Source organism: Rhinatrema bivittatum, chromosome 5 (assembly GCF_901001135.1).
Source record: "Rhinatrema bivittatum chromosome 5, aRhiBiv1.1, whole genome shotgun sequence".
Classification (NCBI taxonomy): Eukaryota; Metazoa; Chordata; class Amphibia; order Gymnophiona; family Rhinatrematidae; genus Rhinatrema; species Rhinatrema bivittatum.
In genome coordinates, this window is record NC_042619.1 from 307,088,219 (window position 1) to 307,116,156 (window position 27,938).

Here is a 27,938-nt window from a genome sequence, read left to right on the forward strand (position 1 = left end):
GATTGAGCTACATCATCAGAAATGTAAAAAGAAGTTTGCATATTAGCTGCATTTGACTCCAGAAGATGCTATCGGTTCTGAACTTTACACACTGCTCTCTCTCTGACCCACATCTCGTTTTCCAGCCCTTATCTTTCATAAGCAGACCTAATCTCTCCTCCCACACCTCACAGTGCATGTGTACAGCAGCTTTGACACTGCTGCCTGGTTTGGTTGCACCCACCTGCAGAGTCCCTGCCCCTTCTCAGTCATTGCATGGTTTATATAAAGGAGCCTGATTACAGATGCAGTTCACATCTCAAGATTCCAAAATGCAAGCAGCAGGACTTGTCATCCTCTCCTGGATCTGTGTGAGCACAGGTAAGGGGCAAGCAGAACCTCTGTCTCCCATAGCTTCTCCCATTGTTCTCTGCCTGAGTCCTGGAACCAGAAGACTTTCAGGGAGCATCAGGGGTTCTGGGCATCATCTTATGGAGGGCTCTGGATTATGTTTGCTTTTGAAAACAATGTAAAACAGAGTTGCCAAACGACCTGTTTCCGGGAGGGAGACTTTCGACCGGTCCTGGTTTCAGGACTTGTATCCCAGTGCATTGTGGTATTTGTAGTCCTTGCTTCTTCTGTTTGGAATATGCGCTGCTGGTACCAGAATGTATTAGAATGGGGTTGTCAGAAATCTAGGACTGGATCACCAGGCAGCTCTGGTAAAAAAAAAAAATTTAAAAAATCAGTTTATACAATTTAAAAAGTATAAGGAAACTTCAAACATGATATGGAATTGCAAATAAATGCAAGATAGTGGATATGTGCAATTTTGTATGATTGTTTTTTGCTTAGGTTATTGAATGATCATTATTGATTATTGTTATTTTAAAATATTGCACTTCACCTAGAGCACATATTTGGATGGGTGAGCTATTTAAACAAAATAACTAAAACTAAAGCACCATATTTCCAGCTAGAAGCACCGAGAAAGAGAAACACTTGCAGATTGCAACCTTTTTCCTTAACCTTCCAAATGTTTTGTTATTAATAACCAAAAGGTGTATTATGTTACATTGGAAGGTGGATTTAGCATTTGGGTTGATGATTTGAAATCACCACCTTGGGAAAAAATTCAGTCATAGTGAGAAGGGAAAAGTAGAGCTCTCTGGGAATACATAGCGGCAGTAGCCACAGCGGCATCCAAACACTGCACGGAGCGGCAGTAGCCACAGCGGCATTCAAACACTGCACGGAGCGGCAGTAGCCACAGCGGCATTCACGGAGCGGGATGCCAGTGGCCAGTAGTTGGTGTTCCACCTTCACGGAGCGGAAGGATGGAGGGCTGCTATTTCCAAAAAAAAAAAAATAAAACAAAACAAAAAAATAAAAACAGGGGTGGGTAAGAGTATGGGGCAGGGGGGTGGCCTGCTTGTTACAGCGGTCGCTACCCCTAATTGAGCTGGATGTCACTTGGATGCAGATACAGAGCTGCTCTCTAAATTGGGTGGAGGGGAATTAGGGCTGGAGGGTACTGGAAGCCAATAGTAACAGGTGGGAGAGAGAAAAAGGGAAAAAAAATGGATAAAGTGCGTAGCTTGCTGGGCAGACTTGATGGGCCGTTTGGTCTTCTTCTGCCGTCGTTTCTATGTTTCTATAGTCTTTTGCTTCAAGGATCTAGAAACTGATGTTTTAATAATATGGTGAGGAAATATTAAGAAGTGCAATTGTGGTTCAAATCAAATGTTAAAAATTACATACATGAAATCCATAAACTGGATTGAAAACTCCTGTAGAAAGCTGTTTTAAAGTATTAGAAATTTGTGTTTTTCTATTTCTTTATTTTTTTAACATTTATATTCCCCCTTTCATGACTGGTCAGCCACTTCAAAGCAGAATACATTCAGGTACTGAAGGTATTTTCCTATCCCCAGAGGGCTTACAATCTATGGGCCTGATTTACTAAGGTTTTTCTACCATTCTGTACCTGAAAATGCTTAGTAAATGAGGCCCTTTGTACCTAAGGCAATGGAAGGCAGGGCCAGTGTAAGGGTATTAGGTGCATCTTACAGAACCTTACAGCCTTGTATCTGGTCCTCCCCACACACACCGAACAGATTTTAAATGGAAAATGACATTCAAGGTACAGTCTTCTGAAGTAAAATATCACTTACAACATGCATATTATATTTACATGTGACTGCTGTGGTGCCAACTAGAAAACCCTGCAAAAAAGTGAAGAAGATCCTTAGAAACCATATATTAGGCCTATTATAATGAATGTTGGGTGTGAGCTTAGCCCTCAGAAATCCATGAGTAAACTGAACGACAGTTACAATATAGTAAACCTCCCATACCAAAACAGCACTAACTGCTGCATTTAAACAATAACAACTCTACCTATTAAAAGATAACACTGCAAATATTATACCAGGCCCTAAAATACCAATGCACCTCCTATTAGGATAATAAAATAAGTCAAGCTGATATAGATCCCTACACAGAAACTAAATGCTAGCAAAATACCTCACCTTGGTCACACATGCAGAACTTACACAGATCCTCATCAAATACAGAATAAATAGACCATAAAGTAAAAAAAGAAACAGGCAGACAAAAACTGACTGGAAATCACAAATAGACTTTGTATGCAGAGCAACAATGGAAAAACAGAAGCATCCTCATTCCTCATAAAACTTTAAATAATAAAAATCAAGAAATATAAAATTTCATAATACTAAAACTGTTCTAATACAAAAATAAATATTTCAAAACTGCTTCCATCTTGTCTATCCTTTTTGGAGTACTATGTTCAGTTCTGGGGACCATATTGCAAAAAGGATAAAGGATGGAAGCAGTCCAGAGAAAGGCAACCAAAATGGTGTGGGGTCTGTACCAAAAACGTTATGAGAGTGAAAGACTTAAATATGGATTTGCTGGAGGAGAGTAGAGTCAGGGAGATATGATACAGACTTTTAAATACCTGAAAGGTATTAATAATGCACAGGATTCAAACCTTTTTCAATGGAAAGAAAACTGTAGAACAAGGGGTCATAATATGAAACTCCAAGGGGAGTTGGGTCAGGACAACAATCAGGAAGTATTTCTTCATGGAAAGGGTGGTGGATGCCTGGAATGCCCTCCCAGGGGAGGTGGTGAGGACAAAGATGGTAATGGAATTCAAAAGGGCATGGGATAAAAACAGAGGATTCCTAGAGGCTAAATGATGGAGATGAAGAAAAGAAAAATGTGTGTTGACTGGGGTAACCTGAACAGAGCAACAATTACCCTAGGAATAAAATAAAATTTAATTAAATTATTAATAATAATAATAATAAAAGAAAGATTGATGGGAGGACTGGATTACTTGCATCTTTTTCTGTCAATATTTATTATGTTATTATGTAAGTGTTGGTGAAATAGGAGAAAGGATTAGGGAGAATGTTAGCCAGCAAGAAGGTAAATGCTTAAACATTTATTATTATCAATATAATACAAGATAATATATAATAATAGAATGTAAAATATTAGATCATTATGAACCTAAATAAAGATAAAAAGAACTCCAAAAAAGAGAAGGTGGGCAGGCCAGAGACATTGTGTTAGGAAATAAAACAAGGGAGGCTTTATTAACACAAAAAGGTTGTGTAACATATAACACAAAAATTATGATAACTAAAAGAATGGGAAATATCCGATTCACTTACTCAATTCAAAATTCAATTTATCATAACAGAAGTGAAATTTTTTAATGCTTAATGTTATATTAGTGCAGGGTGTTTAAAAAATGGTATTTATTGTAATTATATTTTATTTATTGGTTGTTTTATTTTACATGATATTTTACATTTGTATTTTTTATTGTTATGTTTTAAACATTGTAATCTACATTGAATATAAGAAATTATGGAATATAAAATGGATTAAATAAAAAAATGTAATTAAATTAAGTTCTGACATGGCCATGTTTCAGTATGAGAGTCTTCAGGGGAATTTCCAAGGATGAATTAAAATGTTTAAAAATTTAAAATTTAAAAAAAGTAAAAACAAAGAATATATAAAATAAAAAAATAAAATATAAAAATGTTGAGTGATAGTTGGAACTACTTAACTCTAAACAGGAATGTACCTTTCAGTATCACTATTGCATCTCATCAAATGTATTGTACTATAGTGGCTATGAGGTTAAACATAGGGTGATTCTAAATGTCACAGTATTCTTAATGAGGTCCAAGTGATGATTTCTAGAGAGTGTACAGGCTTGTGGTTCCAACATTACTCTCCATAAACAAAATTCACAAACCTTTTGTTGAAAAGATGGGCTATAAAAGATTTTAAAATAAAAATTAAATTTAACAAAGGCACAATCTAGATACATACCAGAACGTGCATCTTGAGACCATCACAAGTTGGTCACAAAGTCTGAAAATACTCACTCATGGTGCTAGCATTGCTTAAAAATGTTTAATGGAATTGAAATCAGGATGGTTTCAGTTAAACTGAAAGCCCACAAGAATCTAGGGTTTTGGGAGAAATGCATAGGCCATCAACATACATCTCAAGGTCAAATTAGGGATAGGGAGTCTCAGATTCATTGACAGAAAAGTTGCTAGCAGCAGTAGTGGAACAGAAGAATAGAAAATTAACCTATAGAGAGATGAAGAATGATTGCACAAGAAGCAAAGTTAGAATTTAATGAATCCCATATCTTCTGTTAGGAGCCAGGACAAATACAATGAGCAAGAACATTCTCCCAATGAAACTCTTACAAGTGTTCCCAGAAATCATCTATGCTCCCTCTACCTTCTCTCTCATATACCTTTCATCCCATTAAAAATTGGATTCTAAAAGCCAGGTGCACCATCAATTAGACAGTGGCATTAGTAGCTAACAACCAGGAAAAAGAGCTAGGAAAAAGAGCTAACAACCAGGAAAAAGATCAAGGTGTGATGAGACCGCAACTTGAATACTGTGTACAATTCTGGTCACTGCATCTCAAAAAAGATATAGTTGCACTGGAGAAGGTACAGAGAAGGGCGACCACAATGATAAAGGGGATGGAATGGCTCTGGTGGGCCTTCTTCTTCACTGCCATGGGGATGAACTCCCATGGCGGCCTTGTTTTGGTGGGACCAGGTGGGCCATGGCCTACCCGCTTTTGGCTCAGTCCCACCCAATCACGGCTAGCCGACACCAGACAAGGTCTAAAGAATGGCCATTGCTGGCTCCATCATCAGGGTGGCTGAAAGAGAGAGCCCATCAAAACAAGGCCACCATGGGAGCTCATCCCCATGGCAGCGAAGAAGAAGGCCCACTAGAGTCATTCCATCCCCTTTATCATTGTGGTCGCCCTTCTCTGTACCTTCTCCAGTGCAACTATATCTTTTTTGAGATGCAGCGACCAGAATTGTACACGGTCTCATCATGGAGCGATACAGAGGCATTAAAACATTTTCCATTTTATTTCTGTTTTATTCACTATTCCTTTCCTAATAATTCTTAACATTCTGTTTGCTTTTTTGACTGCTGCAGTACACTGAGCTGATGATTTCAATGTATTATCCACTATGATGCCTAGAACTTTTTCCTGGTTGGTAGCTCCTAATATGGAACCTAACATCGTGTAACTACAGCAAGGGTTATTTTTCCCTATATGCATTCACCTTGCATTTATCCACATTAAATTTCATCTGTCATTTGGATATCCAATCTTCCAGTCTTGCAAGGTCCTCCTGCAATGTATCACAATCCTCTTGTGATTTAACTACTCTGAATAATTTTGTACCATCTGCAAATCTGATTCCCTCACCCATCGTATTCCTTTCCAGATCATTTATAAATATATTGAAAAGCACTGGTCCAAGTACAGATTCGTGAAGCACTCTACTGTTTACCTTTTTCCACTGAGAAAACTGACCATTTAATCCTATTCTCTGTTTCCTGTCTTTTAACCAGTTTGTAATTCACGAAAAGATATTGTCTCCTATCCCATGACTGTTTAGTTTTCTTAGAAGCCTTTCATGAGGGACTTTGTCAAACGCCTTCTGAAAATCCAAATACACTACATATACTGGCTCACCTTTATCCACATGTTTATTCAACCCTTCAAAAAAATGAAGCAGATTGATTGGTGAGGCAAGACTTCCCTTGGGTAAATCCATGCTGACTGTGTTTCATTAAACCATGTCTTTCTATATGCTCTATGATTTTGATCTTTAGAATCGTTTCCACTATTTTTCCTGGCACTGAAGTCAAGCTCACTGGTCTATAGTTTCCCAGATCGCCCCTGGAGCCCTTTTTAAATATTGGGGTTGCATTGCCCACCCTCCAGTCTTCAAGTACAATGAATGATTTTAATGATAGGTTACCAATTTTAACTAATTGAGCTGAAATTTCATTTTTTCGTTCCTTCAGAACCATCCTGTCCAGGTGATTTGCTACTCTTTAGTTTGTCAATCTGGCCTACTATATCTTCCAGGTTCACAGTGATTTGATTTCAGTTCATCTGACATAACCCTTGAAAACCATCTCCAGAACAGGTATCTCCCCAAAATCCTCATTAGTAAACACAGAAGCAAAGAATTCATTTAGTCTTTCTGCAATGGCCTTATCTTCTTTAAGAGCCCCTTTAACCTCTCGGTCATCTAATGGTCCAACCAACTCCTTTGCAGGTTTCCTGCTTCTGATATATTTTTTAAAGTTTTATTATGAGTTTTTGCCTCTGTGGCCAACTTCATTTCAAATTCTCTCTTAGCCTGTCTTATCAATTATCATTAAACATTTATCTCTCCTCAAAAGTCAGGGATCTAGGAGCATGGCTTGACAATCAACTTAACTTAAAAAATTTTATAAACACCACCACCAAGGACTGTTTCTATAAACTACAAGTCCTCAAAAAGTTAAAACCACTCCTTCACTTCAAAGACTTTCGCCTCGTCCTTCAATCCATTATTTTTTCAAAACTCGACTACTGTAACGCAATTCTACTTGGTCTCCCTGCTAACAGTATCAAGCCTCTACAGATGGTACAAAACGCCGCTGCCAGAATCCTAACAAACACCAATAAAAGAGAACATATTTCCCCCATTCTGAGCAACCTCCACTGGCTACCCATCAAACAGAGAATCCTTTTTAAAACCCTCACCATTATTCATAAATCAATACACAACATCGCACCTATATCACTCCAAACTCAACTTCGTCCACACCTATCCTCCAGACCCATCAGAAGCGCTTACAGAGGCACATTATTCGCCCCTCCAGCAACATCATTACTAAGAAAAAGAGCACTCTCAACTGCAGGACCACACCATTGGAACGCTCTCCCCCCTGACCTACGCCTCGAACCCAGTCTACCAGAGTTCAAAAAAAAGTTAAAAACCTGGCTCTTCAGGCAAGCGTTCCAATCTCCAGAATGTAACTAAGCGCCGCATCCTGATTGAACTTGGGAATATTCTGTGTTACAGTTAATAATATGCAATTTTAAGCAAAATTAAATTTCAATTTACCTTACATTTAATTTAAGTTCAACATGCCATTGGCCTAATTTTAATTAAATTATGAAAATATTTAAGGATTTATTGTTATTGTTCAATGTTCTTTGTATTATGAATGGATTATATGTTATTGTTCAATGTTCTTTGTAAAAAAACCCTGATCTGACTTCCCAGACCAGGGCTATCTTTTTGTTCCATGTAAACCGGACTGATTTGTATTGTATACAGGAATTCCGGTATATAAAAATTAAAAATAAATAAATAAATCAATGTTTTAACTTATCTTGACAATGCTTATGCTTTTTCCTATTTTCTTCAGATGGATCCTTCTTCCAATTTTTTAAGGATTTTTTTTGGCTAAAATAGCCTCTTTCATCTCACCTTTTAATCATGCTGTTTTGCTTTCCTTCCACCTTTCTTAATGCATGGAATACATTTGGACTGCACTTCTAAGATTGTATTTGTAAACAATGCTGTCACCTGTTGTACTCTTTTAACCTTTGCAGCTGCACTTTTCAGTTTTTTTCTATTTTCCTCATTAGTCATTTCCTTCTAGTCATTAATTCAAATTTGACCATGTTATGATTACTATTGCCAAGTGGCCCCACCACCGTTACCTCTCTCACCAAATCCTGCGATCCACTAAGAATTAAATCTAAATTAGCTCCTTCTCTCGTCAGTTCCTGAACAAATTGCTCCATGAAGCAGTTGTTTATTACATCCAGGAACTTTATGTCTCTAGCATGTCTCATTATTGCTGCACTGCCAAATTGGTTTGCTTCCCTGATTTCTCTTAGCATTTCATCGTCCGTCTTATTATTTTGTCCAGGTGGATGGTAGTATACTCCTTTCACTATACTCTTACCCAACACACATGGGATTTCTACCCATATAGATTCTACTGATCATTTAGTCTCTTGTATGATCTTTATCCTGTTGAACTCTATACCCTTCCGGACATAAAGTGCCACCCCCCACCAAGTTGATCCTCCCTATCATTGCGATATAATTTGTACCCTGATATAGCACTGTCCCATTGGTTATCCTCCTTCCACCAAGTCTCTGTGACGCCGATTACATCAATCTCATCATTCACTGCTATACACTCTAACTCTCCCATCTTATTTCTTAGACTTCTGGCATTGGCATACAGACATTTCAGTGTGTTCTTTGTTTGTATTAATCTGCTTTTCAGTTGTTAGGGATAATTCGGAAATCATTAGCTTCAGTGATTTTTTACATTTAGGCACATGGACTATATTTGCTTTTAATGGAACCTTTCTGTTGGGATGCCCTAACTCTCCTGTTTCATTAGTATCCTTCAAGGATTCATTTCTCTGAACCATGCACTGCTGAGTGACTGTCGGCTTTCCCCCTTGTTCTAGTTTAAAAGTTGCCTGGGTGTGTGTATTACGGTATCGGCTGGATACTTTCCCCCCCATAGCTCCCACCCCCTAGGTGACCGCCCGTTTCCTTATATTAAGGAATCAATTACATTGTATATTGTTATTTTCTTGTTATGACCTCTTGTTGATTTACTATTGTTTAATCTATCTTCCATACTGCCTTATGTTAACCCCCTGCCCAGTTCGCCTTCCCTGTTGAAATGTATTTTCCAAGCCTTTCTGTTAATATGTGAACCGGTATGATGTCCCCACTAATACCGGTATATAAAAGTTTCTAAATAAATAAATAAATTTTAAAACTTTGGCACACGTAAATCCTGGGGTTTACGCATGTGGCAGGGCCTTACGCATGCCGGGCCTATTTTCAAATGGGCCTGGCCACGCGCGTAAACCCCAGGATGTAAGTGCCAGGGCCTCAAAAGGGGAGGTCTGGGGGCCAGAGTGGGGCAGCCCGGGACAGCGCCATTCCTCCTTGATTGGAGTGAACTGGGAGGGAAGTGGGGAAGGTCCCGATCTCGTTGCCTCACGATTTTCCTTTATTCGACCCCCCCCCCTCCCTTGTGCCTGCTGCCCGGGGTTTTATAACATGCACGCGCATGTTATAAAATTGTGCATCCATGTACGCACGCTGGATAGCACGTGCATATGGACATGCGTGCGTATTTTTTAAAAATCTAGCCCTATGTGTGTGAGAATGGTAGGCTGGGTGTGTGTATGAGAATGGGTGCCTGGGAGTGTCTATGTGTGTGTGCAATATTGGGAGCCTGAATGTGGGTGTTTGTGTGTGAAAGAATGAAAGCCTGGGTGTTTTGTGTGTGTGTGTGCAAGAATGGGAGCGTGGGTGTTTTGTGTGCATGTGTGTAAGAATGAGAGCGTGGGTGTGAGTAAGAATGGGAACCTGAGTGTTTTGCATTTGTGTGTGAGAATGGGAACCTGGGTGTGTGAGTGAAAGCTTGTGTGTGCATGGCAGAAGATGTGTGAATGAGAGCTTGAATGTGGAACTGTAAGAGAAAGCATGAGCGTGTGTGTGTGAGAGAGAGAGAGAGAGAGAGGAAAGGAAGAAGGCAGGAGAGAGAAGAAAGAAAGAGAAGAGTGACTCCCAAGAAAAGTTTAGGAAAAGACTAACAAGGGGAAAGTGAAAAAAAAGAGACTGGGACCAACTGATTAGAAAAATAAGAATATCAGAGAAAAAAAGGTAAAAATTGAGATTTTAGCAATTGGAATATGCCATCTTTGGGTAAGTGCATTTTCTTATAATTTTGTATTTTGCTCTTTAGTGTTCCACTGTTAAGAGTCTGGTTTCTCAGTCTTTCTGTTTTGGTTTTGTTTGCATGTTTCTTTTTCTAATTTATAGTCCCTTATTTCTGCATTAGGTAAGGCTTGGTCTGTATTCTGCTTGTGTGTGACTGAGGTGCAGTATTGCTGCTAGTGTTTAGTTTCTCTGTAGAGATTTGTAGCAGTCCAGCTTGTTCTGTTATTCCCATAGGTGATGTATTAATGTTCTAGGGCCTGGTGTAGTATTTGCATTGCTTCTTTTTCATAAGGTTGCTGTTATTTCAGTCCTGAGAGTCAATGCTGTTTGGTATGGTATGGCAAGGTTCTAGGCACCTTTTTTTTGTAGGGGTTTGTGTTACTTCATAAAGGGGCCAATGCTGAGCTTAGCATGCCACTAAACGCACGATTGGATATCCGTTTTGGACGCGCATTCACCCCAGGCAATATCTATACCGGCACATAGCTAATAGCGCTTATCACATGCAAATGCTATTTTGATGAGGCTATTAGCTAGTACCCACATGTAAAAACACTTCTGCGCCTGACGCACATATTTTAACCCTCAAAAATTAACACCAACCCAAAGCTTGTGTTAAGTTTTGAAGCACCCCAAGCCATGCTCAGAAACCAAAAAAGTACAGCTTTTCTATGGTTCCTCCTACTTAATATCATTGTGATATTAAGCAGGAGGAACCACAGAAAACTGCACATTAAAAAAAAAAAATCTTGACAGCGGTCAGGTTAGGAAAAGGGAAACTCAATTTACGAGCGTCCATTTTCCTAACCCGTGGCTGTGCATGGGTTAGGAAAACAGATGTTCGGGAAATTGAGTGTCTATTTTCCTTACCTGGGCACTCAATGCCAGGGACACAGTAAGGACGTGCAGTTCATTCATTGTGCATCCCTTTTAGCACACTAGCTCTTTTGAGTATTACATTGAGTGGCCAAGAGAGTGGATGTGTATGCATTAAAAAAAACGTGCATCCAGGTTGCAGGTTGGATGCACGTTTTTTGCATACATATCGCATCGGCCCCAAAATGTTTAGCAGTGGAGGGAAACTTTTTTTTTTTTTTTGCTGAGATGACTCCAGAATTTGCATATAGTCCTTTTTCATGTTGGGTTGTAATGTGAACTGTCGTAGTTTTGCTCTGCACCTATTCTTATGATTATTGCTATTTTATTGTAGTTATGTTGATCTCTGCCTTTCTGGAAAGAGGATTCATGAAATATATTGATATTTGTCTTATGACCTGATTGATTGGATCTGATGTTTGTGTTCTTTGCTTTTTACCGGATATTCTCGTGTATTTATAAATTGTAATAAATATAAAATAAAGTAATACAGATTAAAAAGAAATTTTTAATACTGGTAAGTGCTTGAAATAATAGAGTTAAAATATTCTAAACGGTTTCACTCATGATGCATAAGGGCTGTTGTAGGCTACCTGGGATTCCATTGTAGGGTGCATGCTAAGGCATTATTTATCAATAAGAGTACAACTAGTAGGGTTCAGACATATATGCTTAGGGCCCACCCTTGTTAACCTTGGGCCCACCCAGAAACTCAGTTCTGGCTACACCACTGAAATTAGGGGATGAACACACAAATAAGCTTAAATGCGCCCGCTGCATTTTCAAAACTCTGAGGGGCACACGCACCTCGGCTGTGCGTACATCTCCTAGAGGGGCAGGGAGTGGACATGGACTGGGTGGAGCACGGGCATTCCACGGCTTGGCCAAGAGATGTGTGCGTAAATACTTAAACGCCTGGGTATACCCAAGGTCCAGTGCCATATACCTTTACTTCTCCTATGGAGGAGGTGTAACGTTAAAAAACCCAGCTGTTTTGGAGGGATTTAAAGGGTCTGGGGGAGTGCAGGCTATTAAACCGGGGGATTTGGAGGACCTAGCTCTTAACTGGGTCAACTGGTGGACGAACTGGTGAAATTGGCAATGTCGTGGACACACGCTCATTTTAAAATATCCTGCATTACACGATAGAGCGGGGATTTATGCAGCTAGGCAGGCGCCTGTTTAAAACTGGGTGCACATGTGCATGTGTCCAGTGTATATTATAATACGCGTGCAAGTTATAAAACAGCCATGCCCGCGCACTGCTTTGAAAGTTACCGTCCCTGGAAGGTCAAGTATAGAAAGAGAGAGCATATTCTGCACCTGTTAAAAATCAAGAGTTGGTTTCCCCCTTATTATGCAGACAAGTGTTTAACAATCTTGGTCTAATTAATGATCTAAAGTACTGAACTCAAAATTGCAAAAGTTTTAGAAGAACAAATCTGTAAATAAACTTAGAGGAAAAGAAAGATGAAAAGAATGAGAAAGAGCAAGATAAAGCTAATTTGAAGTTGTGAATTCAGTAAGGCAGGAAAGAGAGACAGAGACTAATGAGATAAAATCCACATAGCTGTAATGCCTCAGGAGAGTCATGATCCCAATATACCGTATGTAATATATCAAGAAAGTTGGGATTCCCATAGCTATAACATCCCAGGAGAGTCAACATCTCTCATACCTTTAAGATCCCAGGAGGATTGGAATACTGATATGTAATGCCACAGGAAGATTGAGATACCCCATAGTCATAATGTCTCAGGAGAGGGTTGTGATCCCCATCATAGTAATGCTCTATTTATTTATTATTTCTTTAATTATATTTTTAATCATCTTCCTGACATGCATCCAAGGTGATGTACAATTTAACAAGCAATAACAACAAAATCATAACAGAGAACAATTCATAAAAAAAATATACAGTTTACATCCTGATAAAACATAATAAATAATCCTTTGAATCATTCTGCAATCATCAAATATCATGCAACAGTTAAATCTCTGACACAATCAATAGGTAAAACACATCAGATAGCAGTAAACCCCCATTTAGCAAAACAAATCACAGTCAACCAGTAAATGATATGAAATAAATTCTAGGAGGGTCAGGATCCCCCTTAGTTGTAATATCCCAGGAGGGTTGGAATTCCCAATAGCTGTAACATCCCAGAAAAGTCATGGTAATGTCTTAGAAGGATCAGGATCCCCCATAGCTATAAAGTCTCAGGAGGGTTGAAATTCCCATTGTGGTAATATCCCAGGAGAGTCAGGGTCTTTATCATAATGCTTCACAGTGTTACTGTATTTTCTTCTTCTCTAGCTGTTAATGGAAAGGTTCTGGTTCAGAATGAATGTGGACAGGGTCCAGAGTTTTGGTGCCAGGACTTTGTGACAGCGGTTCAGTGTGGAGCGTTGGAGCACTGTATACAAACTGTATGGATGCAAGAAGAAGGGGTGAGTACCTAGCCTCCCCCCTCCCCACCTAAACTCTCTATCCTTACCCTTGCCATTCAAATACAAACCAGAGGTAGAGCTGGACCAGCCCTTGGGCTAGAGAAGCTAGAGGAAGAAATGAGTTAACCAAGCTGAACAAAGGAGTCTGCATAGATGAAGGTGGTACATAAAGGAAGGGTGAAGAAAATTTCAAAGGAAGAGAGAGGAGAGTAGCGAAGAGCAGACACCTAAAGAGCAGAAAGGGGATATATGTGTTTGTTTATAGTCACATTATAGCCTGCTCCTTCCACAGAGACTACAAAGTGGTATACAATATAATCAAATACACACAGCAATAAAAAAAACCCAATTAATACAAATACAACAAAAAATCATGATTAACATAAAACAAAAACAAAAAACAATACAAATTCATAAAAACAAATATAACATACAAACATGTCCAAAGATTTGAGGCATGCTTGGGACAGACATGGAGAACAATAATAGGAAAAGGGTTGAGACATCAGATAAAAGACATGGGAGAGGGCGGAGTTGGCTTTGGGTTGCATATAGGAATCTCTATATGTATTTGCCCAAAGTGAACTCATCTCAACTGGGCTGACTGGATAATGCATTTTGAGCTTTATTTGCTATCATTACTATGTTATATGTGTAGCCCCTGAACTGGGTCCTTTCTGGGAGTCCATTGGATACACATTCTATGCTCAGGTTAATAGTTCTTCACATAATACTCTATTTATACCTAGCCCAGACCTACAGGTTTCTCCATGGGAGAGAAGGATAACCTCCTGGGCCCTGAGCATTGATGTCTCTATTGTAGTAGATGTTAATAATCACACTGGATACAAAATTGGTGTTCTAACACAACTTTACCGATGAATCCTGTTAAACATGAAATATGGCACTCTGTACAAGGATCTTTCAGGAAACATCCAAGGAATAAAGTAAACTTGGTAAAACTGTGAGTCTGTGGTTTCAATGAGCCATGTCACCTTCCCAGCAAAAGGTTCCCTTCCAGAGGCAGATTGCAGGAAAATATCAGCCATGAGGATTTTTTCAAAACCGGCCCAAGGGGTATTTTACTCCCTTGTGCACTTTCTCTGCAGCACATGCATCAACACGCCAAGTCGACTCTGAATCACGCCAAAATATCTCCAAAATAAATGTCACATTTTTCCTAAATAATTAAGACGTAGAGCATACTCTAGACCAACAATGAGTAAACAAAACTGAGGACCCCCATTCCATCCATGCAAATCAGTTGGACCCACACCACAAGTTTGCTTAGCAGAATACCTCACCTCAGTCACACATGTAGAGCACAGACAGACCCTTACCAAATATAAAATGTAGAGATAATAAAGTATAAATAGAAACTTGTAGACAAAATCAACTTGAAACTGCAACAAACCAGAGTGTATGAAATGGAAAAACAAATAACATTCCTCACTAAACATCAACAATAACATCAAAAAATATAAAGCATCAATCATAACAGTAAAACCAAACTCATAAAAAGAATAAATATTTCAAAATAGCTGATGAAAAGAACATCCAATGGTTACAAACATATAACATTGTTTTTTTAATTTCCCAAACATCGATAAAATATTTCAAAATAGCAGACACAGCAAACACCCCTCGATAATTAAAATTAAAGCTAAAATAAATCCCCTGCTCTCTGTATCTGGGAACTTTAGATTCCAGTTACCCTGAGATTGTCATGGATTAGTAAAGGGCAGAAGATATGCACAAATGTTCTTCTCTGTCTAATACAATGTACATTCTCATACAAACTCCCTTATATTCTCTCTCACGCACATGCTCACTAGATCACACACTGTCTCTCATACATGCTCACTGGCTCACATGCTCTTTCTCTCAGACATGCTCACTGTGTCACACACTCAGGCTCTTGCTCACACACATGCTCACTGGTTCAATCACTCTCTCATATACATGCTCACACACATGTTCGCTGACTTGTTCTTGCTCAGACACATTCTCACTGGCTCAGTCGCTCTCTTTTATACTCACACACAGGCCCACTGGCTTAAATAACCCTCTTGCTCAAATATGTGCTCATTGGCTCACTCGTTCCCTCTCGCTCACAAACTTGCTCTGGTAACCACAACAAGCCCGATTGTATTATGCAGTACAACAATAGAAAAACTGAAACATAATCACTCCTCACAAAACATCAAGCAATAAAATCAGGAGATATAAGACATCATTCGTATTATTAAAACCATAAAAAGAATGAATATATCAAAGCAGCCGACAAACATAGGGGGTCCAGTATTCAAAGCACGTTCAGTACTACTTAGCCGGATAAGTAGGACTTATGTGGTTAAGTAGCGGCCGCTGAATATGCCACTGATGTTCTTTGTAAACCGATATGATATGATCTGTACCATGAATGTCGGTATAAAAAACGTACTAAATAAATAAATAAATATGCGCTTATGTTTAGTGGCTGCTGCTTAGCCACATAAATCCCTTATATGACTAAAACGTTAGCTGTATAAGTTGTGGGTGGGCAGTGGGTGGAGAGATTTAGCCGTATAATTTATGCAACTAAGCAGCAATTGTCTTAGCCCCATAAGTTTACCAGCTACATTAGACAGTTATAACTGATACAGCTAAGTACAAATATATATGCGTATATTCAGCGACATAGCCGTGCCGCTGAATATACCGTGTAATTAATCCAGATAAGTTATATTCAGCCAAGTTACTTAAATGGTCATCTTTCAATATTGGGCCCCTAATGATTTAAAAAGTCACATAGATTTGTTCTAAGATTTCCCAAACACCAATAAAATATTTCAAAACAGCAGACACATGAAATAACACCCCATAATTTAAAATAATAAATAATTAAAAAATTAAAAAATCTGCAGCTCTCCATACCATTAAATAAATAAATACCTGGCATCTTTTTTTTCCAGAGATTGTTGTGGATTTGGGTGAAGAAGGCCACAGAATTTTTATCCTTACTCTCTCTCCTTCTCTTTCTCATACACATGCAGGCTCTCTCTCATGCACACATGCAGGCTCTCTCATGCACATGTTCAGGCTCTCTTTCATACACACATAGAGACACTCTCTTTCATGCACACTTGCAAGCTCTCTTTCATACACCCATGTTGGTGCTCTCTCTCAATCACATACACACACACACACACACACACACACATATCTCAGGCATTCTCCTTTCTTCTGGGCCTTTGGCCAAGCTCACATTGCCTATTTACTGCCGGAGGAAGAAGTGGGAGGAAGCAGCCCTGCAACTGCCAGATGCTTCCTGTTGCTGAGTCTGTAGGCCTTTCTTTGGGCCGAGACCTCCCTCAGGTCACGCCGACACTTCCCTTGGGCCACATGGCCCCGCTGAGACCTCCCCTGGGCCGCACCGACACTTGTCTTGGGCCGCGACAGGTTGGGCTCAGTTGCGACCCCACTGACCCCCTTCCCTCAGGCCTCTCGGCTGCGCCAACACTTCCCTTGGGCCGCGTCGAGTTCCGCAGCAATCCTTCAGCAGGAGCTGAGATTACCACGTGACCAGGGTGACTGGCCCACAAGGGGGATGCCCAATCCGCTCCTGGTCAGTTCCTATTCTTGACAGGGCACCTCCTGAGGTTAATACATCTAGTGAGATGATCTTCTCAAATTAAATCCCAATCTGAATACCTTAGATCCAATGGCTTCTTATTAAATTCTCCAGTGCTCTTCTCCTCCCCTATTCTGTTGTAGCTGAAGAATATTTCCTCTGAATACCGGATTGGTATCTGTAATAAACATTGGGTGAGTGCCACTGATGTACTTTCTCCTGCTTCCTCTCTCCTCTTGGATACTGGATGAGTCTCCCCACCTCCTTCCAGATTTCTGCCATATGGGTGCTGAATCTCTCAGACTGAGAGCACCAGATGAACAACTCCAATGGGCTCCAAAAAATAAAAGCAAAAGGAAAGGAAAAACTTCCTTTCTAAATAAAATCCAGAAACAGGAAAAACAACCTTCTCTCCCCTGAAAAAGGTAAAATAGCTCAGAAAGTCTCTCACAATTTCTAACTCCCTTGTCCCTAAAGTGGGGCCTAAGAGTTTCTAGGGGAAAACAGGAACTAGGTAAAAAAAAACAAAACCCACTTCTCACCCTTAGGCTCCATCTCAAAACCCCACAACTCTTCTAGGTGTCTCTATCTTCCATCGCCACAGGAAACAACCACGTAGCAGCCTCACATGGGGGCGCTGTGGCCTAGATGGTGTGTTTCTCTCTCCTTCTCCAACCTCATAGCCTTTCTACAAGGCCGCACCTTTGTAGGAATCCCAACGAGACCCTACCTATGTATAAAAAAAAGAAACATTGATATTTAATTTATTTGGATTTTGTGACTTTTGAACCGTTTAAATTATATTGTAAGTGTACATTTGTTTCATTTGTACACTGTTAACAGTGGGTATAGCCCTTAGCTAGTTATCTTTATCTTCTGCGCATCATATTTACAAGTACAGATAACTAAACTCCATATCTGATATGTAGAGGGTGCAGGAAGGGCAGTGCATGAGTGCATGTAAGGTGCATGGAGAAGGGAAGGGACTGAGTAAAGCAAGGGCACAAAGTGGAGGGTGTGGAAGGGTAGGAATGACAGTGGGACCTGGGAGGCAAGGGGGCAGAGAAAAGGAGGTGGAGAGGTAAGAGAATGCAGACAGAGACAGAAGATGGTGGAGAGGAGCAAGTGACAGAAAGTGGAGCATCTATGGGAAGGAATCTGGGGAGGAGCCCTTACACATTCTCTCTTTGGTGGCCTAGACAAGACTTGGTCTGTGTGGGATTTGACTCTGCTTCTAGAGCTGAGCACATTTCAGTGGCTCCACACTGTGCTGTATTCTGTCCTTTGTACAGTATACTGCACCCTGTACTGTATTATATGTTGCACAAGATACTCGGTGCTCTTCTCTACTGCACTGCACTTTAGGCTGTGTTTGTTCTGTGCTGCCTCTTTCCTGTACTATACACTGTCCTCTATGCAATATTCGGTGCTGCTGTAGATTCCCAAATCTCTCTCCACAGTTCTGGTTTTTTCCTGCGTGAGGTGGCAGTGGTGGATCCTCTGAGGTTCTCTTCACAGTTCTGTGTGACAGGAGCAGGGAAGGCAGTGATGGGATTCCTAGGGTTTTCTCTATGGTTCTGATGGTGTGACAGCATCAACAAATAGTAGTGTGGGATCTACAGGATTTTTTCCATGACACTAATTAATTGTCTGATCTCTTTCAGATTAATTGGTGTGATAAATGTAAGCAAACTGTGACATTCTTTAACAAAATGATCGAAGACGGCACAGGACAGGTAATCATTTTAAACAGACAGATGGACAGGTAGATAATGCATGGACTGATGGACATATTTATAGCATGGAGAGAATTGAAGAAGATGAAGAAAGGGAATTGTCAGAGGGAGATTAATGTATAAGATAGGTGGATGGAATACAGTACTTATAAACCTATAAAATGAATACATGCATAACATGCTATTAGGTACAAACAGGGATGAACCTAATAAAGAGAAAATCAATATATAGTCTACTACAATATATCCTCTCAAAAAACAATTTAAACCAAACTAGAGAAATTGGAAAGTGATCCTCATAACATGAACACTACCATGTCATAATTTTTATAGCTGAGAAAACCACTATCAACTGACTTTAGTGGATTAACTTACTATAAGACAAAGATTTTTCATTTAAAAAGTTTACTGAACGTAAAAATTCATGAACATGAAAACTTAGCTCACTATCAAAGTGTCCACTGGATGGACAACAAATCCAGAGCCCCATGTTAAGTACAGGCAGAGAGCATAAATAGAGTGAGCTGATATAGAGAAAGACCAATAGAGAGGATATTAGAGTAGATGGGATAAAACTTGGATGAAAGAAAGGACAGTATGGATAGAGCAGATGAGAAGGATGGAAGAATGGATGTGATAAGAACATAAGAACATAAGAAATTGCCATGCTGGGTCAGACCAAGGGTCCATCAAGCCCAGCATCCTGTTTCCAACAGAGGCCAAACCAGGCCACAAGAACCTGGCAATTACCCAAACACCTAGAAGATCCCATGCTACTGATGCAATTAATAGCAGTGACTATTCCCTAAGTAAACTTGATTAATAGCAGTTAATGGACTTCTCTTCCAAGAACTTATCCAAACCTTTTTTGAACCCAGCTACACTAACTGCACTAACCACATCCTCTGGCAACAAATTCCAGAGATTTATTGTGCGTTGAGTGAAAAAGAATTTTCTCCGATTAGTCTTAAATGTGCTACTTGCTAACTTCATGGAATGCCCCCTAGTCCTTCTATTATTCGAAAGTGTAAATAACCGAGTCACATCTACTCGTTCAAGACCTCTCATGATCTTAAAGACCTCTATGATATCCCCCCTCAGCCGTCTCTTCTCCAAGCTGAACAGCCCTAACCTCTTCAGCCTTTCCTCATAGGGGAGCTGTTCCATCCCCTTTATCATTTTGGTTGCCCTTCTCTGTACCTTCTCCATTGCAACTATATCTTTTTTGAGATACGGCGACCAGAATTGTACACAGTATTCAAGGTGTGGTCTCACCATGGAGCGATATAGAGGCATTATGACATTTTCCGTTTTATTAACCATTCCCTTCCTAATAATTCCTAACATTTTATTTGCTTTTTTGACTGCTGCAGCACACTGAGCTGACGATTTCAATGTATTATCTACTATGACGCCTAGATCTCTTTCTTGGGTGGTAGCTCCTAATATGGAACCTAACATCGTGCAACTACAGCTAGGGTTATTTTTCCCTATATGCAACACCTTGCACTTGTCCACATTAAATTTCATCTGCCATTTGGATGCCCAATCTTCCAGTCTTGCAAGGTCCTCCTGTAATGTATCACAGTCTGCTTGTGATTTAACTACTCTGAATAATTTTGTATCATCTGCAAATTTGATAACATCACTCATCGTATTCCTTTCCAGATCATTGATATATATATTGAAAAGCACCGGTCCAAGTACAGATCCCTGAGGCACTCCACTGTTTACCCTTTTCCACTGAGAAAATTGACCATTTAGTCCTACTCTGTTTCCTGTCTTTTAACCAGTTTGTAATCCACGAAAGGACATCGCCTCCTATCCCATGACTTTTTAGTTTTCGTAGAAGCCTCTCATGAGGGACTTTGTCAAACGCCTTCTGAAAATCCAAATACACTACATCTACCGGTTCACCTTTATCCACATGTTTATTAACCCCTTCAAAAAAATGAAGCAGGTTTGTTAGGCAAGACTTCCCTTGGGTAAATCCATGTTGACTGTGTCCCATTAAATCATGTCTTTCTATATGCTCTACAATTTTGATCTTGAGTATAGTTTCCACTATTTTTCCCGGCACTGAAGTTAGGCTCACTGGTCTATAGTTACCCGGATCACCCCTGGAGCCTTTTTTAAATATTGGGGTTACATTGGCCACCCTCCAGTCTTCAGGTACAATGGATGATTTTAATGATAGGTTACAAATTTTAACTAATAGGTCAGAAATTTCATTTTTTAGTTCCTTTAGTACCCTGGGATGCATACCATCCGATCCAGGTGACTTGCTACTCTTTAGTTTGTCAATCTGGCCTACTACATCTTCCAGGTTGACAGTGATTTCGTTCAGTTCGTCTGACTATCCACCTGGTTTTCAGGGGTGATGAGAGTGGATAGGTGTTACGCTTGCCAACCACAGGACTCCACGGTCGACTTCACTCACTTCCCGCTGCCCTGCAGCATCAGCAATGGGCCCGGGCTCTCTGGCAGCTTTGGGGAACCGCTGCCGATGCTAGCCGTCCCATCCTGGGGCTGCAGGAGCCTCTCCTCTTTTCTGCGGCCGGGACGCCGCTGACTGCTGCTCCCCTAAGGGGCCCTTCCTACGCGCCTGCACGCGCCTCGTCCTGGGCTTTAAAGGGCCGGTGGCAGGAAATTCCTGCTGGCCCGCCCCTGATGACATCACAGCTCCAGCCTATTTAAGGCTGCTTCTGGCTCCTAGCAGGCGGCTTGGCAACAGGTCTCCTTGCTTCCTGCAAGTTCCTGAGTTTCCCGCCTTCATTCCTACCCTTCGCGCCTCTCTGCTTGACCTCGGCTGACCCTGGACCGAATATCGACTATGAACTTCACCGCCTGCCACCACTTCACCTGGACACTGCCTTCGAGGCTAGCTGCCTGCTACGACCTCAGCCCGGGCACCGAATTGGTCCTGTGCTACCCTTAGACTCCGGCCTGCTGCAGAGACCCCACAAGAGTCCAGCCAGCCCTGGAACCCGAGAGATCAACCTGAGGGGAACAAGGGCTGGTAGTGGTAAAGCCCAGCCGGGGTCTCTGCCACCTTCCTGCCTCACCAACCGACGGAGGGAACCTGTGCGGGGGCTCCCTACAGGTGGAGACAACTCCTCCTTGGTCCAAGGGTCCACAAGCAGAACAATAGGAAGGATGAATGAGAGTGGCTATGATCCATAGATGGATGGACAGTATGGATGGAAGAATAGACAATGTAATAATAAAATGGATAAAATGATTGATAGATGGTTGGAGAGGATGAAAGAATGGACAGGGTCATATAACATCTTAACGCTATTCCTAACATCCACGCAGGGTTAATACTGTTTATAGTTGGAGGGCCCTGCCAAGCACTGCTCAGATCTGTTTGTACTTGCGCACAGGCCCCCGAACTCCCATCTGCAAGCTATCCCCTGGTGGTTTTTAGGGATACTAACAACCCACAAAGCCCAGGGGCTACACAGTTCCTATAAATGTACCTATAGACTGATTATAAATAGTTGCTGGGATCACCGATCAGTCACAGACACAGGGCTAACAAACTAAAAGGTTTATTAGAAAAAAAAAGAGATACAGTGAAGTGTAAACTAGTTAACAGGGAAAAGGAATAGGGATTATACAATAAACACTACTTAAATCAAGATTCATTTTAACTAGCCAGTGCCTGGAGAAGCTCCAGTAACAGGATACTGTTCAGAAGTGGATCACAGTTCTGACACAGGTCTGGTTGGCTGTGCTCCTCGGGTCTGAGATTTCTGATAAATTATGGGCTTTATATCTCTGGGGTTGATGCTACAGAACCAGTCCTAACCAAGGACACTGGTTTCCTAACCAATAGCATTGCATAACCTTAAAATACTCACAGAACATTTTAATATTACAGCTTCCTAGGGATAGACAGAAAATACCTCCATTTTGAATAAATGGGGCAAGTTTAACTCCCTTACCCTAGCCGAAACAAAGAAAAGTCTCCCTGTTGCCAAGAATTGTAGAGGTCAGGAGGGAATTGTATGGAAACTTAAGAGCTTGCAAGAGGAGGAAGTTCTCACTGGGGAAAAGATAGAACCCAGGGCAAAACATGGAATCACAACAGACATAAAGATCACTGTTCTTCCACAAACAGACATTGTAATAATGGAGTGGAAGGGAAGATGGATGAAATAAATGACAGTATTTCTCTAGTAGAAGAGAAAGATGGAAGGATAGTAGATGGGGAAGAGAGATGAGCGATACAAGGTTGTATAAACACTGTGGATGTGATGGGATAATAGATGAATGGAAAGTATGTTGGATAGAATGGAAGAATGGACAGACAGCATAGTGATAGAGTCAATGGGGAATAGATGGATAGAAGAATGGACAGCATTGATAGAAAAGATGGGGAAGATGGAAGAATGGACACAGTGTAATGCAGAGCAGATGACATGATGGATATAAGATGTAAAGATGAATAGAATATTGGTAGAATGGATGGGAATGTAAGATGGAGAATGCATAGACAATGAGTAGAAAACATGGATGAGATGATAGAGGAATGGAAGAATGGGCAGTATTGAAAGGAAAGGATGAAAGAATGAACAGAGAGTGTAATGATAGAATGGATGAGGATGATAGATGGAAGAATACAGACTGTGAATTGATAGAGTTCCTAAAGACAATGGGCAGACAGGTAGAAGAATACAATTAAAGGATAGACCAAGGAACAAGAGAGGAACTGGGAGAAAGCTTTTTTTTTCTTTATATCTTTTTTATACTATTTCTGGATCTAAAGGATAAATATTTAGCATGTCGTTGGATGATATTGTTAACAACTATTGAGACCAGTCTTCTGTCTCTTCATCTTTTGGGATACTTGCATCCCACCTTCTAGGATGGTATCAAGATGTTTCTACACAAAATATGCAACCTGAACCCACTGATTGTCCTTCCATGCCGGACAATTGTCGACAAATTTGTCAGCAAAATAATGCAATTCATAAAGAATCATATGGTAAGAGGGAGTAAGGGAAAAGGGATGAGGCGTTATTCAGGAGGGAAGGAGAAGTGGGGGGTTGGGTAGAGGAAAGTGCTGAAGAGGGAAATGACAGGAAAGAGGAGATATGAAGTCCTGGGGAGAAAAGTAAAGGAAAGGAGAGAATAAGCAAAAGAGGTGCAGAGGAGAGAAGGAGATAAGATGGTAAATAGTAAGATTTCTAATGCTCAGTAAGGGACAGGGAAATTTTGGGTTTTTAGATTGCCTTTTCTAGGTATGGCTCAAAGCAGCTTTCAGCGTTTTTTGAATTTAGGTACAATAATTTCTTGCTCCAAAGAACTTACAGTTTATGTAGATACCTGAGGCAACAGGAGACAAAGTTACTTGTCCAAAATCACAAGGAGTGTCCGTGGAAAAAAACAAGATTTAAACCCAAGTTTCCCTGATTTTCAGCTCAATTACTCTAAACACCTCTTGAGGAGATTATTGCTTAATGGTACCATATTCAACCCATCCCCTCTTCCTTCTCTCCCCATTCCCAAACCATCTCCATTGCCCTCTCCTCCTTGCTCTGTCCCTTGGCAATGATTACCTATACCTCATTCCCCATCCTCACTCCATCACCCATGTCCACTTCGCAACCCCGCATTCCTTCCTGTCTGATCTCCCCTCTCCTCCGTTCTCTTCTCTTAGAAGAAGCCAGATGTGATCTGCACTACCCTGAGATTGTGCCAGTCTGATGAATCGGAGAATGAGATCCAAGAGCTCCTGACTGATCCTGTGAATGCATGGCTCCTTCTGTGGGACGAGGATTCTTTCAGTCTGCCACATGACCACACCACTGCATGGGTGAGTGAGGACAACGCTCTCCGTGGTTTCTGTGCAAAGCTGAGAACTGCAGTTGTGCTTCTTTCCTTTCAGATCGTTATAAGGAGTATAATCTCCATCTACAGGGCAATGTTCCGCCAAACAGGCGTCCAGCATATTTTGCAAAATTATTATTTCAGGCACACACACACATGCAGCCACATCTGGGGTGGATAGGCTGGCAGCACACTCCTAGCAAATGAATCACAAGAAATCTGAAGCAGGAGGGAAGGCTCATGCACACTGGACAATTTATTTGGATTTAGCGGGATATAAGAATATTAATTAAAACAATAAATATTGGCAGTATTAACCGATTCTAGTTGAATAATCCATGACACAGGACATGCAGTGGTCTGCTCAGGAGGTTGATTCTACCAAGATGCTATTCTAGAGCAGAAGAACCTCCAGAAACAGTCACTGGCATTTAAAAGGCCCAGCCAAAGGAAAAATAACATTACTTAATGATAATTTTATTTGCATCTCAGAGTGCCTAGGGATAGTTCAATAAATACAACACTGGGGAACATTTCAAATTAAACTTTTCTGTCAAAGACTTGACTTCTTGCTTATTTTAGAATTAAATCATATTTCTAACTGGCTTAAGCTTAACGATGTGAATTAAGGAAAGTGGAATTAAGAATGTTGAAAAGTACATGTCGATGAGAATGTTTTATTATATGGTTTTTTTAATGATTTGTATTTTATTGTTTTGTACATCACTTTGGATGATTTGTCTTAAATCAGGAAAGCAGTTGATAAATTGTAATAAATAAATAACTGTAATTTTATTGTGTAATGCTTCCATGCACAATTGCCATGCGGGGATGTTCCTGGATCAGGGAATGACCTGCTAAGAGCCCCCACCCCCTCCTTGGGCTACCTCCATTGGTCCTGGGTGCCTGTTGCTTCAACCTGGGGAAGAAGGTGTTCGGGAGTAGGATTTAAGAACATGAGAACATGCCTATACTGGGTCAGACCAAGGGTCCATCAAGCCCAGCATCCTGTTTCCAACAGTGTCCAATCCAGGCCATAAGAACCTGGCAAGTACCCAAAAACTAAGTCTATTCCATGCTACTGATGTTAGTAATAGCAGTGGCTATTTTCTAAGTCAACTTAATTAATAGCAGGTAATGGACTTCTCCTCCAAGAACTTATCCAATCATTTTTTTAAACACAGCCACATCCCCTGGCACTAACCATATCCTCTGGCAACAAATTCCAGAGTTTAATTGTGCGTTGAGTGAAAAAGAACTTTCTCCGATTAGTTTTAAATGTGCCACATACTAACTTCATGGAGTGCCCCCTAGTCTTTCTATTATCTGAAAGAGTAAACTGATTCACATTAACCCATTCTAGACTTCTCATGATTTTAAAGACCTTTATCATATCCCCCCCTCAGCCATCTCTTCTCCAAGCTGAAAAGTCCTAACCTCTTTAGTCTTTCCTCATAGGGGAGCTGTTCCATCCCCTTTATCATTTTGGTTGCCCTTCTCTGTACCTTCTCCATCGCAACTATATCTTTTTTGAGATGCGGCCACCAGAATTGTACACAATATTCAAGGTGCAGTCTCACCATGGAGCGATACAGAGGCATTATGACATTTTCCGTTTTATTTACCATTCCCTTTCTAATAATTCCCAACATACTGTTTGCTTTTTTAACTGCTGCAACACACTGAACCGACGATTTCAATGTGTTATCCACTAAGACACCTAGATCTCTTTCTTGGGTGGTAACTCCTAATATGGAACCTAACATCGTGTAACTATAGTATGGGTTATTTTTCCCTATATGCATCACCTTGCACTTATCCACATTAAATTTCATCTGCCATTTGGATGCCCAATTTTCCAGTATCAGAAGGTCTTCCTGCAATTTATCACAATCTGTTTGTGATTTAACTACTCAGAACAATTTTGTATCATCTGCAAATTTGATTACCTCACTCGTTGTATTACTTTTCAGATCATTTATAAATATATTGAAAAGTAAGGGTCCCAATACAGATCCCCGAGGCACTCAACTACCCACTCCCTTCCTCTGAGAAAATTGTCTATTTAATCCTACTCTCTGTTTCCTGTCTTTTAGCCTGTTTCTAATGCACAAAAGGACATCGCCTCCTATCCCATGATTTTTTAGTTTTCTTAGAAGCCTCTCATGAGGAACTTTGTCAAACGCCTTCAGAAAATCCAAATACACTACATCTAGTGCCCAGGAAACCCCAAAAAAACAGATGGAACTATAAATAGGGCCGGCAATATTTACAAATAAGGTGAAATTAAACTTACCTGTTGCTGGTTAATTTCCTTTCCTTTAGTCCTGCCAGACCATTCCAGACATCCTCCCCCTATAAAGATCCAGTGCTGTCCTCAGCTCTTCAGTATCTGATGCCAAAGCTAAGACAACAAAGGACATTTTTAGTTTTGATTTCTAAATCACCATTATAACCAAAACATGATACAGCCACAAAACTTCCCTCCATGGTTATTAACCCGGGGAAAAGAACTCCTACACTAAGATCACAATTAGGCCAGCTGTGTTTTGCTTAGACAATATACTTGCTGTTAGAACTCTGCACTAAGGCTATAAGCCATTGATGATGCAGCTTCCTTGGGTGGGTTCTGGGCTGGTCTGGCAGGACTAAAGGAAAGGAAATTAATCAGCAACAGATAGGTTTAATTTCACCTTCCTTATCATCCATGCCAAACCAGTCCTGACAAATAGAATATATCAAAGCTCCACCTAGTCCAGGCAGGAGGAAGTCTCTACTGCTCTCAGAACTACTGCATCCAAGACATAGTCTCTCCTGATCTGCATTCCATACTAAGGTGCTTTGAGCAGGGTTGCCATGAAAGCAAAGGCACTGCCCTGCCATTATCCTCTGGAAAGACAGATCCTGATTCTGCCTATCAGAATTCCTCCCTCCTTAAATGGGGTCATTGAGTCCTGCAAACTCTTTCTGGAGTGGGCCAACTGGCCTCTCTCCTCAATTACTCCTGAAATTGATGCCTTAGAAACCACTGTGTTTTAACAGGACACATTAATAAACCAAAGATCTATCTGAGAAGAAACTGATCACCTACAGACATCACACAAGTGACATATGACTGGATTTCCAGTGTCTGTCCCTGTCCCAGCCTACATCACCTGACCTTCTCACCCTCATAAGTGAGAAAACAATGAAACACTATCCTCAAAACAAAGGGAGCGTACTGTGCACAGAGTTAGCCTTTTCTTTAAAATTACTAAAAGCCTCCCAGGATTCAAAGAGATGCTTTTATGG

The 27,938-nt window shown here is 40.5% G+C and overlaps 1 protein-coding gene across 5 annotated transcripts in view; it reads left to right on the forward strand.

The window, feature by feature from the left end:
* The first annotated feature begins 203 nt into the window (after positions 1-203).
* SFTPB (surfactant protein B) overlaps positions 204-27,938 on the forward strand; it is a 73,674-nt gene continuing 45,939 nt past the window's right edge. Inside the window, exons 1-5 of one of the 5 annotated variants that reach the window (XM_029604263.1) lie at positions 204-360; positions 13,327-13,460; positions 18,738-18,809; positions 23,683-23,802; positions 24,478-24,633. In XM_029604263.1, coding sequence (XP_029460123.1) covers positions 285-360; positions 13,327-13,460; positions 18,738-18,809; positions 23,683-23,802; positions 24,478-24,633 — 558 coding nt within the window. In that variant the 5' untranslated portion in view covers positions 204-284. The remainder of the gene's footprint in view (positions 361-13,326; positions 13,461-18,737; positions 18,810-23,682; positions 23,803-24,477; positions 24,634-27,938) is intronic. The other 4 variants (XM_029604264.1, XM_029604265.1, XM_029604266.1 and 1 more) reach the window with 4 other exon arrangements.